At 53.8% G+C, this 15,303-nt stretch overlaps 1 protein-coding gene across 1 annotated transcript in view; it reads right to left on the bottom strand.

Moving 5' to 3' along the window:
- Positions 1-926: 926 nt before the first annotated feature.
- The window catches only part of Chrdl2 (chordin like 2), a 28,471-nt gene continuing 14,094 nt past the window's right edge, over positions 927-15,303 (bottom strand). Inside the window, exons 3-11 of the mRNA XM_021658996.2 lie at positions 14,482-14,575; positions 13,403-13,545; positions 11,024-11,117; positions 9,273-9,328; positions 7,389-7,554; positions 6,333-6,527; positions 5,838-6,011; positions 1,872-1,964; positions 927-1,082 (exon numbers count right to left, since the gene is read on the bottom strand). Of these exons, the coding sequence (XP_021514671.1) occupies positions 1,003-1,082; positions 1,872-1,964; positions 5,838-6,011; positions 6,333-6,527; positions 7,389-7,554; positions 9,273-9,328; positions 11,024-11,117; positions 13,403-13,545; positions 14,482-14,575 (1,095 nt within the window). The 3' untranslated portion in view covers positions 927-1,002. The remainder of the gene's footprint in view (positions 1,083-1,871; positions 1,965-5,837; positions 6,012-6,332; positions 6,528-7,388; positions 7,555-9,272; positions 9,329-11,023; positions 11,118-13,402; positions 13,546-14,481; positions 14,576-15,303) is intronic.

Raw genomic sequence — 15,303 nt, 5'->3', positions numbered from 1 at the left:
ACAACAGGGTGGCCCTCTAGGTGGCCGCTCAGATCCAACCAGCAGGCCTCTGTCCACCATTTCCTCACTGCTTCTAATCTGTCCTGGATGAAGAGCTGGGGGCTGGGGCTGTGGATGGCTGGCTATTCGGAGAGTTTCACCAGGCTGGCAGACGACCCAAGTTCAGGTCCTGCCTTGCTACTCATTACTGTGAGGTTCTGGGAAATCCTGTCTTACTCAAGCCTCCAGAGGCCTCTCCAGAGTAGGGGTAAATCCTACATTGTTTGACGTAAGGGAAGTCACGGGCCATAAAGCATGTTTGACAGTGAAAGCCCTTACACACGTGGGCAGGATAAAGGGTTGATTTGTCTTTCGCTGTAAGGGTTAGGCGTTCTCAGACAGCAGGCCAACTTGGCAATCGGACTAGTCTTGGATCCCTTGGAGGTAAGGCTGATCATGTGGCAGCAAAAAACGGGGGAAGGGGGACAAGCCTGGAGCCAGAGCCCCGGCTTCCAGCCCTAGCCAGCTTCCAACCCCCTGTGTGCCTGCTCCAGCTCCTCTCTAAACTCCGATTCCCCGAGGTAGGGACAGCTGGCTGTAGGAAGGCCCCAGGCTCCAGCGAAAGCACATTGAGGTTGTGATCCCTGCCTCTTGGCTAACTAAGGTAGTTCCTCTTCTTGGGCTCAGTGCCATGAAGCTCTTGGAGGGGTGGAGGTGCAACCAATAAAAAACAGCCTTTCTGGGGCTTAGGGGTCAGGGTATTGGGAGACAAGGCCTGGGCAAGGAGGCTGCAAGGGCTATCCATGGCTCTGATGAAAAGCTGCTGTGAGGTCCAGGGCCCCTCTGTGCACTTTCTGAATCTGCTTCTACCCATATAAATTCCGGACAAAGGCATGCACCTAGAAGGGTCCCCGGTCATGGGACGTGAAGTCAACAGGCAGGGATGGGGGTAAATGCAACTTCTTTATTACTACATAATAACAAACACAGTAAAGCTCATATCTGTAACAGTTTAGGTCCTTGTTATAATGTCTTGGTTACTTTGTCTGGGCTGGCTGTGACTTTCAGCTCTGGAGTCTGGGATAGAAAGACAGTCCAGTAACCTGCATGGATGGGGGTGGGAGAGACAGGAGTGTGTTTGGCCGTGCATCTCACAAGCGTGTGAACGACAATAGCAGCAGCTCGGCCTTTTAATGCTTGAGGCAGGTGAGGCTGTATGGGCCAGGGTTTGGGACCCACTGGAGGAGAGGTAAGGTCCCGTCTTTTAGCCTTCAGACACCCTGCATTTAGGGGCTGGGTTTCCTGACTTCTGTGGGTAATGTTTCATTTGGCACCTGACCTGCCACCCCACCCCAGACCCATCCAGGTCCAGCATAATGCAGAGCAAATTAGGGTGTCAAGGAAAGAGGTTAGAAGGGTCTTATTGAGAACAGGCAGTCTGGAGCAGCGGTTCCCAGCCTTCCTAAGGCTGAGACCCTTTAATACAGTTCCTCATGTGTGCTGACCCCAACCATAAAATCATTTTGTTGCTGCTTCATAACTGTGAGATTGCCACTGCTCTGAATTGTAAATATCTGATATGTGACCTCCAAAGGAGTCGAGAAGCACAGGTTGAGAGCCACTGGTCTAGAGGCATGGGGTGCCCCAGGGCCTGGGGCTCAGACCTGACACTACGGGGCCAAGATGAGGCCAGCTGCGCAGTCTCACCTTCTCTCTCTCACTTAGGGATTGAGAAATCTCTGGCCCAGGCACCCGCTGGATTCCTGTGCTGGGAACTGACGTCCGCATGGCTGACAGCCCCCTCCCCCCTCCCCCTGACACCAGCAGCCTGGGAACTCCCGAGGTCCTGCTTTGTCTCTGCTCCCCTGCCTGGCCCTAGTCCAAGGTCTCACCTTCATGGGTGCCGGTGAGCAGCCGGAAGTTCTGGGCCTCTTTCTGGAAATCTTGCTTCCTGACTCTCTTGATCTGAACCAAATGGAAGATTCCTGTGGAAAGACACAGCATGAGCCGTAGGATGGGGTGACAACTCACCCACCACCTCCCTCTGTGCCCCCAATCTGATGAGACACCAAAGTAATGTGGACTAAATCTGCAGGGTTCCAGTCTGTTCTCCTACCCCGTTGTCCCTCCTCAGGCACTACCATAGGGTCCTAGCCCCTCTTAAACCACAATCCCAATGGTGACACTTGAAATGTGCTAGATTCTCTGACCACCTGTCACCCCCACAGTACGTAAAACCTGTTCCTTTAGCCTCCTTTCTCTGCTGCTCCTTCGCTAGTGCAGTCCTCACGCCCCTTGGTGCAGGGAGGGAGGGAGGGAGGAATAAAAGAGGAAAAATAAAGAAGAGAAGGCTGACCCTTGTAGACCAGCCAAGCTCTTCTGTAGCACACAGCATATGATCAAAGTCCAGAGCTGTGTTGATTCAGACATCAAAGGACATGGAGCTATTGTGTCTTGAGTGTGGCCCAGTCCTAGCTAGTACTTGAGGTCTCAGGAGGAAACCAGTCCTCCTGCTGTTGCTTTCTGCACCTACTGAGGACAGCAAGCGAGTGGCCCATCCTCTAAGTGGGAAGGCTTCCCTGATCCACCCTGAAGGTGATTATAGCTCCTCTCTACGGGACCTAGCACACCCAGGTTCTGTTTACCATTTTACCCAATTTTTCTTTTCAAATGTGTTTATGTGTGTGGGTGTGTGTTCACACATATGTGTGTGAATATGGAAGGCAAAGAAAGGACAGACAATCTTGGGTACCATCCTCACTAATGTTGCCCTCTTCCTTTGAGACAGGGTCTTCCATTGGCTCACCCGGTAGGCTAGTCTGGCTGGGGTCCTCCTGTCTCTACTTCCTGAACACCGTGATAACAAGCGTGTGTCACCGCACCCATCATCTTTACATGCCTTCTGAGCTTCTCATGCTTTCGAGGCGAGCACTTTTTCAACCAAGCCATCTTCCCAGACCAGTCACCCCCATCCCTGGGGTGCCGTCATTACGCCTTTTCCTACCTCTCTCCCAGATGTGGACCCCTTGAGATCTCAACTCTCTGGGTTCTAAGCATGAAACATGTATGACAAATGACTCCCTGAGTAGAAGGATGAATGGGTGTACGTATGTATATGTATGTATGTGTGTGTGTATGTATCAATGAACAAGTGGATAGATGGATAGATGGTTGGATGGACAAATGAGTGTGGAGGTAGATGAATAAATGTGTGTGGGGCAGCTGGGAGGATGGATAGATGGGTGTGTTGACGAATGGATGGATAGGCAGAAAGATGGGTGTAAGGCTGGATGAACAGGTAAGTGTAGGAGTGGCTGGCTGGCTGGGTAAATGAGTAGATAAATGTATTCGTATGTAATCTAGTGAACCCCCAGGACAAATGAGGTATTAATTGAATTCTCTGCTATTTTCACTTTATGGGAAGCTATCCATGGCACTGAGGCCCTAAGTACACGGTCTGTGAGGTGGCACTGGCTGTTACCTACCCCTGGCCTCTGGCCAGAGATGCAACCAGGGAAGCCTGGCTGGGCCAGAACTGCCATGGGGAAAACCAGAAACCAGACCTGTATCTAAGGATCAGAGTGAGGCCCCATGGAGAGGAACAGAAAACATGGATACTGGGAATAAGTTTCAGGAACTAGGAAAAAGCCAGCACTGTCCTTGGAGCCCAGCTTAGATGCCAAGAACCAGCATATAGCTCCGAAGGCACCAGGGCTACAGCAGAGTGGCAAGGACTATTTTCTATAAGATGAGGACAGGTGTTCCTGCAGAGGCTGGCCACTGTGTGCTCCCTGGTACATGGAAAATATGGGAGAAGGGGCAACGGGTGTGAGGAAGCCCCTCCCCCATGGCCTACAAGGCATCCTGGAGAGGAGATGCTCTTTGGCTTGGGGTCTTGAATGTGTCTCTTGCTCTTCTGAAAGGCTCTGAGCACATCTGGGCCCCATGGGCCCCTAGGCAGAGCTGGCCTTGGTAAGTGAGTTTCAGGCAATAGGCCAGTCCAGCTCACAGGGAAGCCAAACTTCTCTGGACCGAGATGTTCTGGGCTGAGAGGGAGGCACCTGCACAGGGGTAGAGCAGGGGTCAGGGGCCATCAGGAGACAAATGGAAACTCCAGAGTCACACGGGCTCTTAAGCCAGAGCCCACTATGCTCCGGGCTGGTCCCAGATGGAATGGCCTTGCTGGGGCAGGTCCAGTGGTCACTGCTCATTCGTTTCCACCCCTCTGAGGGAGAAATCTGCAATCAGCAGCCCTGAGGATGAGCCCAGGGCGTGTGTCAGTCTGGGGCAGGGAGGGAATCAGAATGTTTAGGTGATGGGGAGCACTGCCGGGGCAGGACAGTGCGGCCTGGCGTGGTGGAGCTGGAGAGACCTCCTCATTTCTTTCATGCTGGATCTATGATGATGACGTGGAAAACAAATCCGCCCCCCCCATTCTCTCTGTGTCATCCTGGCCCTTCTTGCTCTTTCTCAGGCACCTCCCTAAGCCTTCCAGCAAGTCATATTACCTCTGCCAGACTGAGCCTGCACTTCCTTCCTTTGACAGGTCTGTGTAGCCCAATCTGGTCACAGATTCTCTGTGTACTGGAAAATGACCTTGAAACCCACTTCTGGGATTACAGGTGTGTGCTACTATACTGGGTTTACACTGTGCTGGGGATTGAACCCTGGTCCTTCTGGGTGAGCACGTCAGTGACTAAGCTGTGCCCCAGCCTTGCAGACTTCATTTTCTCACGCATAAAATGGGGCCTGAGAGCACATACCACCAGGCTTCTTGGGAGGATCATTTTGCACACGGCGTCTGCTGTGTACAGAGCACAGAGCCGCTGCAGAGGCCCTGTGGCTTCTCCAAGGCCCCCCTGCTTGCCCCACTTGTAAAGGTCCACCCTCTAGGAAGCCTTTTCTGACCAGGTCAGCTCCCCACAAGCACCTGTTACACACTAGTCATCAAGCCATGTGTTTCCAAGGACGGGGGCGGGGAAGGGCTTACTGCTTCATGCTACCCCAGCGCCTGCTGGGGGGTAGAGTGTGGGTGGTCCTAGAGCTGTAGCCAGCAGCAGCCTGGGAAAGAGTGTGATCGGAAGGTTCGGAACACTGGGGAGAGTCCCTGCTCCTGCCTCTCCCACTCTGTGAGCTCTGCACCTCCCCCTAGCCAGAGGAAAGCTTTGAGGATGAGCAAGCGACCCCTTGTACTAGACAGAAGCCCACCTCTCCACCATGCAGCCAGCCAGTGGTAGGAGAATACAGATGTTCTTGCCACATCCCAGAGGTTGGGGGTTATCCTAAAGACCCTTTCCCCAGTTCCTAGAGGAGAACACTGAGGTCCAGAGAGGGTAAGTGATTGCCCAAGGTCACACAGGTAAGAATGAGAAGAGCCAGGATTTGAAGTAGCAGGGGTGAAATTTGAACCCAGGTCTGCCTGGCTCCATAGCCTATGTCTGTGGCCTCACCTCTGCAGTCACTCAAGGCAAAGCTGCTCACTCTGGCAGGGCAGCCCACCAAAGTCAGGAGCCAGCAGTCCCACCACACCCTGAATCTTCCTTTCTCAGGTTCTGGATCGTGGCTCAATGCTTCAACCTCAGCAGTAGAGTCTGATTTTAAGGTCAGCTCCTCAAAGGGTGCAGTAATGCTCCATGACCAGGAGAGGGAGCATCCAGGGGCCCTGGCGAGCTTATCAGAGCTAATAGGAATCACAAAGGAATGGGAATGGGGGTAGAATCAGGGGTTCTTACCCCTGGAAGAATGCCGAGGCATCCGACCAGCAAAGCCCCCTTAAGGCCCTTAAGGCCCCTATGGGGTTCTGAGGACAGGCAGGTAGCGGAGGAACATGAGGCTGGGAGACGGAGCTGGGCACTCACCTTTCACCAGCTTCCAGATGTAGATCTCTACCTGGTCCGATGCTTCGTGCTCCAGGACAAAGCGGTGCAGGCTGTCTGGGCTTGGAGGCACCAACGTGTACACAGAGACCTGGCCAGGCACCTTGGGACACCTGGTGGAAATGACCTCGCTGTGGTCAGCGTCTGCTTCATCCTCTGAGAGAGAGAGAGAGAGAGGGAGAAGTTTGTGATGTGTTCAGTCAACATCGGCTAGTCTCAGAAGGTCCAGTGTTCTAATATTTTATCACTGCATAGAGTGCGGAAGGTCATTTGATTTTGTGTCTATGTCAAGAGCTTCTGAGGCCAGCGCTGCCGTGCTGAGTGGTTCCATGTAGTCTGGGGTTCTCTATGCCCGTGCGTCCAGCAGTCTGGACACCTGCAAACCCCACATCTGTGGCTAAGTGTAAGCACCGTGGGGGTCCCCTCGCCGCCCGGCGCCTGTGGGTGGCGCTTCCCCTGCGCTCAGCCCCCTCTTACCTGGGCAGATCTTGCAGCACTTCCCGGCCACCTTCTTGGGTTGACTGCAGGGATACTGGGTGGGGCAGGTCACCCGATGGCAGTCCTGGTGGCCATCCACACACGTGCACAGGATGCAGGGCATGGGCCCGAAGGAGAGCACTGTGGGGTTCCACACCTGCCCGTGGGAGTATGTCTTCCCATTGTGGGTGCAAGCTGGAACGTGAGCGTGGGGGGGGGGGCGGGGAGACGGTCAGAGCCTTGCGTCTGGCCGAGCCTTTAGCTCACAGTGTAGAGCAGGCCCGGAGTGAGCGCCAGCTGCACCGCTCGCGTGGTGCAGGCCGGGAGTAAAGCCTGTACCAACCCTGACGTCCCTCCTACTACTCAAGGTCCGCTAAGGATGGCGAGCCCTCCCCTGCTGAAGTCCTGGTGGGGCAAGGAGGGTGCTGGCCTGGCAGTAGGAGGACCAAGGACAACTGTGGGTGCCTGGTGCTGTGAACAGGGCCGCTTCCCTGCCTTCGCGTCTCGTCCCCAGCCCAGGATTTGGGATTCTGTAGCCCCGAGGCTCTTCCCTCTCTACCAGTCTGGAATCCTGCTGTGAGCCCCTGTTCTCCCCTTCTGCAGCCAGGGCCCCTTCCCCATCCCCTCTGTCACCCTGCAGACCAGCTCTGCCTCCCCTTCATTGGACAGTCTTGTCCTCAGCCCTGTCTCATGCTAACTTGCTCACCTGTCTCCCCAAGTAGTCTCGGAGCTCATTGGGTGGAGACTGAGACAGACTCTGTTCTGTCTCCTCCACTTCTCGATAAAGACATGATAGATGCTCAATAAAGTATTATTACTTGGAGGCAGAGACGGGAAGAGCTGAAGCTCAAGGCCAGCCTGAGCTACATGGTGAGACGAAGCAGGACTGGTTATTTCCCTAATTCAGCACTTGCGCACCTCGGCAGCCTCATCTGTTAAATGGCACTAATGATCTTCAAGGGTGCACTCGGCCAGACTGAGGCCGGTGAACCAGAGTAGGGGGTTCAGGAGGTAGGCCCCACCCCAGCAGCAGACAGAGGAGGGTCCTGTCCCCACCTTTTTTATGTTTCTCCTTCAGGATAATCTTGATAGTAGTGCTGCCTGTTCCCATTGGTCGGAAGTATCGGGTGAGGAAGCTCAGCGGGGAGCTGACACTGGTAGGGGCTGGGGTGCCGGGGCCTCTCCTCTTCCTGTCCTCCGAGCATGGATCCTGGGAATGTCTCTGCAAAGAGCAGGCAGGATGCAGAGTGGGACAGGCCGCAGCACAGGTCACAAACAGAGGCCTGCTTGCTAGTGGAGACCCGAGGACTTCCCAGAGTGGGGGAGAGAAGAAAGAGAGAGAGAGAGAGAGAGAGAGAGAGAGAGAGAGAGAGAGAGGAGAGAGGGGGAGAGAGAAAGATACAGAAAGAGAGAGAGAGAACACTGACAAGGATTTGGCAAGCCAGCCTCCACCAAGTCCTTTTCAGAGCTTGGGGCTGCAGTGGGTAGGCAGAGCAACATGGGATCGGATGCAGAGAAAATTTTATTGCTTAGGAAAAGTCAGCTGATGAGACAACAAATGGGCCTCTGAAGATCCCAGAAGGTTTCAGAATTCCACAGTGCAGGGAAAAAACAAAAACAAAACAAAAACAAAAACAAAAGCAGGGTCCACCTAGAAACGCAGTTTTAAAAAGAGCTCCCTTTCCATAATCACTGGAGTCCAAGCTCCCCGCTCCCAGGTCCGACTCTCCATCCCTCTGCCCCTCCCCACCAATCTAGGAGGGATGAGGCAGCCTGGTGTGGATGGGGAGGGCAGCCTATGGGGCAGGTGCTCTGCAGCTCGGTTTGGGAACCGGGAACCTGGTAGCTCCAGGCCACAGCAGGGAACGCCAGGCCTGAGGGCCAGAGAGAAGAGCCTGTTCTTTTCCCCAGCGTTCAGGAGCCACTTACACCCTTCCTTCTGCATTCCTCCTGCAGTCTTTCCCCCTCCACACCGTCTTTAAGGCTTTCACGGCCCAGAGACAGAGTGTGCAGAATAGAAACACCCCAGGCCCCAGCACAGGCTCTGGCACACAGGAAGTGCCCGGGAACCTGCATACGGGTCGGATGGAACTGAGTCAAGAAGGACCTGAAGGACACAACCCCCAGCTGTACAAGCTACTCAGTTACTCAGAAAGGAGCCGTTCAGGGTCTGTCCAGCCTTGGGTCTCACACAGTGCTTTCTGGGGATAGGCGGGAAGGAGATTTATGGACCCTCCTGAGAAATCAGCCTGGTAAAGGCAGATGCCCTGGCTGAGGAAGAAAGGTCAGGAGTCCAGCTTTGGGTGTCCTAGGCTTCCAGAGGCCAGGGTGGAAAAAGAGAAGGATTTTTCACACTGTAACATGGCACAGAGGAGCGATAGGGGGCCTGAGTCGGGGTGTGGCTCATTCTCCCATTTCTTTCCCCTCAGGCCACAGAGAACTGGGAAGGCTAGGCCATCTGAATTCTAGACAAGATCCACAGGAGCCAAGATGATCGTGGGGGTGGGGGTGGGGGCAAAAAGGCAGATCCCTGGCAAAGAACCTGTATCCCAGAAATGAGGTACAGAGGCATGGCTTGCCATTCCTCAAGGGCGTGGTCTGCCCATACACACAGGCTCTGGATAGAACAGTGTCAGAAATTTCCCAGAGGGAAATGAGGGCCTTTGGGGCCTACCCTGTCCTATGGGGCAGCCTGTTCCCTTCTGGCCCATCAGCCATAACGGGAATCATGGTGACAGGGAGAGGGAGAGAGGGAGAAAGAGAGAGGCTGGAATATGGAGGTACCAGTGCAGCTGAGCCAGAGTCAAGTTCTCAGGCCTTGGAGCTACCAAGCAGAGGGACAGAGGACCAGGAAGAGATAAGACAGTGCGTGCTGGAGAGGCACGCAGACTTTTGGCCTAGGCTGGCCTCTCTCCCCACCATGTCTGTGTGCACACTCACCTCTCCATGCTGCAACTGTGCCATGTCCTCTTCCGTGGACCTCTCACTTGTCCTGTCTGAGAAAAGGAAACTGGTCAGCCTTGCGGCCATGGCCCTGAGGCCTCTGCCTATATCTTTGTCCCTTCCAAAAGCTGATGCCACATCTGTAGCCCCAGCCTATGGACTACCTTAGAGGGGCTTACACTGTGTTATACAGCCTGTCTTTGTCTTTATTGAATTATCAAAATCTCTACCACTAGGCTGCCTCTTCGGCTCCCAAAACTGACCTTCTGGTCACTCCTGGGCCTGAACTGCTCGGTTTACTCAGAGGATCTTATTCAGTCTACTTAAAAGTCACTGCACTGGGATATCGGTCATCCCTTCATGGATGGTTCTAAGATCCCAGAATCCCATGCATGTGACCAGGGTTTTTACTGCATACTTCTAGGGCTCTACTCTTCAGTCCTCTGCCTCCAGAGGAATCGTGAGGCCTCTTCTAGCTGTTATTCCCAAGGAACCAGCCCACAGAGAGGGCCCTGCAGCTTCCTGAAGCTCAGCGCTGTTCTCTTTTCCCAAGTCCTCGCCTCACTCCAGCGTCTGGCTTGTCTTGATGCCCGTGCTTCAGAGACCCGGGAGAACAGACTTAGGCTGCCTGTGAGAGCTGCGAGGCCAGCCTCTCCGCTCCCCTCCAAGCTGGTGTCTAGAGAGTAAGGAGAGCTAAAAAGAAGTACGTCTTCCCAAACCCCAATAGCTGAGGCTCCCCAGTCCACACGGGAAGTCCAATTGTATACCTCTGCTCAGGCTCAGCCTGTGCTTTAGCAGCACATGAGACAGCCTCAGTTTACCCAGAGAATCTACCCAGGGAATCCAACCCTGTGCCCTATGCTGGCATGAGGAGGACAGGATTGACAAGGTCTCAGCCCATGCCCATCTCCTCCTGGGTGATGCTTGATCTTTTAGCCTTGTTGTTGTGGGATAGTACCGTCTCTAAAAGCTCTGCAGCAGCACCCATTCTGCTCCCACTACCTAGTCACCCTCAGCTTCACCCTCACAGTACCTCCAATCCACGGCCCCTGCCAAGCCCCTCCCCTCACTGCCTGCTGCTCCCAGAGCTGCCTGTCACCCATACTGCAGGAGTCAGGAGCGTTAGCGAGGGTTATTGATGCAAGCCCTGGACAATGGGAGGTGACAGTTTGGGGGCTAAACTTTTCTGTCCTCTTCCCTCACCCTCACACTGCTTCCTGGGATTGCAGAAGTGGCACAGCACAACACTGCCCGTGGGTCCTGCTTCCGGGGACATCCGTGCCAAGCTACTCCCTCCCTGTGGGAAGAAGTATCTACTACACACTGGCTGTCCCCAGGCTCTCCCGGCAGTCCATGAAGGGGGCGCTGTGAGACCCGGCAGATTTCGGGAAGACTCACAGCTGTAGTCAATGCTGTGACAAAACACCAAACTCTCACTAAGAACGGTTTGGGAGAGGAAAGGATTTATCTTACAAGTTTATAGTCTGCCACTGAGGGAAGTCAATTCAGGAACTCAAGTGGGAACTTGAAGCAGAAACCATGGAAGACTATTGCTTGCAAGCTTGCTTGACTTAGGTGGGCCAGGACCACCTGCCTAGGGGATGGCGCTGCTCATAGTGGGCATCCTAAGACAATTCCCCATAGACACACCCACAAGTCTGTCTGATCTAGGCAATTCCTCAGTGAAGGCTTTCCTTTCAAATGACACTAGGCTGAGTCAAGGTGACAGAGTTCACCATGACACTCACCTTTGCAGGTCTGACAGCAGGAATCAGGCAGAGGGAGTGGGGTGGGGCAGCTGGGTTCAGGGCAGGTCATGAGACCACAGTAAGTATGGCCCTCCTGATGAAAGAACATACCAGATTGGAATGAGATCTGTTGAAGATTAGCCTTGGGGGCCCAGGAGAGCCTCTTTTCCTGGGAGCAAATAGCCTTGAGGTCTCCTTTGAGGTAGAGGATGAAGGGAGTGGTATGTGGTTCCTGAGCAAGGCAAGTCAGCCCCAAAAGAACCTCACCTCCCCTGGCTTTCACAGAAACTTGTGAGGTGTGCTTCAAGATGAGGGGAGTGCTGGGGATGAGTGGGGAACTGTGCTATCCAATCACAGAGACAGTCAGGGTATAGAAGGGGCCAGGGCCCAGGCTCCAGGTTTTCCTACTGACATCAGTATCTTTCTCTGGGGCCTACATCAGGGACCCAGCATAACAGAGGACTCCACGGGTAACTCCTAGGCTTTTTTATTGCTCTTCTGAAAAGCACTGGCCTCCAATTTCAAGGCCCACTCTGAAAGGTGAGACTGTGGGATGCAGGGCCCTCAGGGAGGCAGGCCGTTGGCGTCTTTGGAGAGGACTTCTTTCCTGAGTTTCACCTGCTGCGAAAGGCAGCATGCACAACCAGCTTTGAGTGTGGCTGTGACAGGTGGCTCTGAGGCCCCACAGTCCTACAGGAAATGAGGCGGTTTTGAGTCCTCCCCATGAGTCTGAGATGTAAGGATCCCATGTCCAGAGAGGAGGTCAGAACACAAGCCAGACCCATGCATGGTGATGAGATGAAGGAAAGGAGAGGCATGCGGTTAGAAAGGCTGGGCAAAGGAGCCATTACAACATCCTCTCCATCCACCACTGTCACCTCTGCATCTCCCCAAAGCCTTGTCCCAGTGCAGGCAGCCCCTTTCATGGGAAGCAGCATTCTACTGGGAAAAGAACATGGACCTTGGGGGTCATGGAGGTCTGGGTTTGGATTTTGGCTCTGAAGCCATCGGCAAGCTACTTAACCGCCCTGAGTTCTGTCTGCTTCCCTGAACAGGATGGGGGTCTTCCCCCTAGACAGCTCCATGAACATAAGCTGGCAGTGCAATGTTCTAGACTATGGCAAGAGGCACATGCTCTGCCCAGCAGCCACTCACTAGCCTGACAGGTAACCATTTCCAGATGCTGGTTGGCTCTTCCCTCTGCCACATGGAAACTTTAAGATTCGCAGCCTGGACGGATGGAAATGGAAGAGGAAGCAGGTTAGAGAGAGAAGGCTTGCCTATGTCACACTGGGAACTAAGTGTTTCCCTCCAAATCGAAACATTTCCTCCTGTAAGGAGGATGGAGGCTCATAAGACTCCGGAAACCAGGGAAATTTACAAGGCTTAGGACGCTCAGAAAGTTCTAGGGCTCCCAAAGGCTTCTCTCCAAAGTTATATGAGCAGCAACAGCAGCTGGGAAAGGGCCCTTGAGTGAAGCCGCCTGAATTGGGTGCATTGGCGATGCGTCGTCACACACGTTAGGGAGGGAGTTTTAGTGATGCCTTGCCTTCGGGCCACCCACGCTCCCGTAAGTGACCCAGCATGTCGCCGATGCACTGAGTTTAGACTTGAGTGGAATAGTTTCTTTGGCTAATTGTTGGTACCCTATCTGTAGAGGAGAGATGTTTGTTCAAGTCTCTCCAGGAAATCTCGCAGCGCCGGGGCAGATATGGAGTTCAAGCACAGCTCACTGACACCTCATCTAGAAAGAGGCTGAAGACTCCCTCAAGAAGTCAGGAACTAAGACCAGAGAGGCTTGGCAACAGGGAGTAAAGAGATAGGAAAGCTACTACCGAGGGTAAGAGTGACAGCCGAGAGCCCGCGTGACAGGAAGAGAGCCACAGGGAGACTCCCCAGGCAAGAAGATGGAGACTTCCTAAGTCATGCCTGCTTGACCTTCCTCTGCCCCCCAGTCACAGGTCTGTTAACCCTGCTGTCCCTAGGTCTTACTCCAACTGTGGGGATGGGGAGTCTATGATCCCATCTGCTACTGTCAGGCCCTGTCTGTGTCCTGGGACGGATAACTGGTATTCATTCACTCATTCTGCAGCAACCACCGGCATCCTCTGCATGCCAGGCCCTGGGTGTGGAGCCAGAGAAGACAGAGAAACGAGGAGTGCTGTGTCCCGTGGAGGAAGTGAAAATGGGCTACTCTTATTATTTGGGGACCAGATGTGGAAACAGAGCAACATGTCATCTCACTAAGCTAGGGGCAGGACACGGTGGACCCCAGGAGTTCCCTTGCTCCCACCCTCTCTGATTCTCACTTAATGGCCCACCCCACCCCTTCGTAGGATAGACCCTGGCTTGGGCCACAGAGACTGTAGAGGGTCTTACAATACAGCTACAGAGGACACACTGGTTGGGCTGGCGGGCGGGGACCAACTCCTGGGCGCTGAAGATCTCTCCGTGTTGGTACGTGGTCTCATTGAGCAGGCAGGACTTTAGGGGAGCTCGGAGCCCAGAGGGGACATGGGGATCTGTGGGCAGGAGTAGGAGGAAGAAGAAAAGGAAATCTCCATGGATTTAAGATTTTTGCCAGAAGTAGAAAGGCCAATTTTCTGAAGATAGTGTTCTCTCTCTCTCCTCCTTTCCTCCTTTTCTCCCTCTCCCCTCCTTTCCCTTTCTCCCTTCCTCCCTTTTTCTCCTTCCTCGCTCCCTCCTTAGCCTTTAAACTCAGGTCTGGGCTATTACCTTCCTAGACATTTCCCTTATCAGCTAGCCAAGGGGTCCCGTTGATACCTACATCTGGCCACACGCCCCTGCCCTCCGCCCCTGAGTGTTCTTGGAGCACTCTGTGTCACGCTTGGCTCTGCCACCTAGAGGTTCACAATCCGAGAGGCAGAGAAATGAGCCACAGCAGAGACACCATGGGCTCGTACAGGGGACAGTCAGTCCCAAGTCAGTCACCTTCACTTTCCCTCACTTCTGGATAGCCACAGGGACTGGACCCAAATGTGCAGTCAGAAGGCCAAGCCAGTGCCTATATCCCACAGCCACTTTTTATTCTTTCTTTCTTTTTTTAACTTTAAATTTTTGTATTGCATTTACTCATTTTGGGGGAAGGGGTGCAGGCTGTGGCATGTGGGTGGAGGTCAGGGGCAATCTTCTGAGTCAGTTTTCTCCTCTTACCACGTGGGTCCCAGGGATTGGGCCCAGGTTTTCATCATGATGGAAAGTCCCCCTATCTGCTGAGTTGTCTTATCCACCCAATTTCTACTCCGTCTGCCTTCTGCTATGTGTATTGATTTGGGGGCCCTAGCCCACTTGGGGGTCCACGGACCCTTTGTTTGTTCCCATGTATCTGATGGACAGGAGTACTCTTTTCCTTCTGGAGGCTTCGCTCAGCCGGGGGCTTAGAGCAGGAGTGCACCGTCGGGGGGAGCTCAGTGCCAGGGGAGGAAGAAGCTACTTACCCACACACCTGGGACAGCACTGCTGTGGCTCCATTACGGGCTGTGCGCAGTGGAGCGGGGGGCATCGCAGGCGGTAACAGTTCACGTGGCCGTTCTGAAAGAGATGCAGGGGCAGGACTTAGTCCAAAGAACCGCTGCCCTCTGGAACTTCCACCCCGGCTGCAGAAGCCCACTTTGTCTTAAGCCTGTGTGTAATAGGATTAAGAGTAAACTCAAATGAGCTCAGTCCCTACCCTTCCCACAGGTCTCACTTAGCCTACTCATCAGCACCCTTCGCCAATGGGGAGGACAGACCTGTCCCAGGTTTGCTCAGATCTGTGGCCCCTGAGTGAGGATGAGAAATAGAAGTAAAAGCCTTGAGCTATCTGGGCACTGATCTTGGTGCTCTGCCAGGGCTATTTTTAACTCTACCAGTTTTTTCTTACAGTCCTGACCCTGAGCTGTGTGTTCAAAGGAGGGCTGTAATACAAGAGTACAGTGACCAGGACAGGACTGAAAATCTGGTATGGAAAATCCTTGGGTCTTTGTAAGCCTACTCCCCAAGTCTACAAGAGGTCTGTGGAACCCTGCACAGAGCCTCTGGGGTTGGCACCAGAGAAGAAAGGAGCTGAAGTTCCTTCACATCTTCAAGTTTAGCAGGTGAGAGAGAATCAGAGAAACACACAGCAAGAGATGGTCAGAGGCAGAGACAGGGGCCACATCCCCTTTCAGAGGCTTCCCAGCGTGCCAGGCCATCTCTCAGCCTCTGCATGCCTTGCTCTTGCTGCTGTGACAGACTCTGTATTGTATGAACCTTTACAACTGTCTCCCCGTTCAGCCATC

This window comes from Meriones unguiculatus, chromosome 14 (genome assembly GCF_030254825.1).
Source record: "Meriones unguiculatus strain TT.TT164.6M chromosome 14, Bangor_MerUng_6.1, whole genome shotgun sequence".
Taxonomy (NCBI): Eukaryota; Metazoa; Chordata; class Mammalia; order Rodentia; family Muridae; genus Meriones; species Meriones unguiculatus.
The sequence above is the reverse complement of the archived record's forward strand: the minus strand, read 5'-3'. Positions and strand labels throughout refer to the sequence as shown.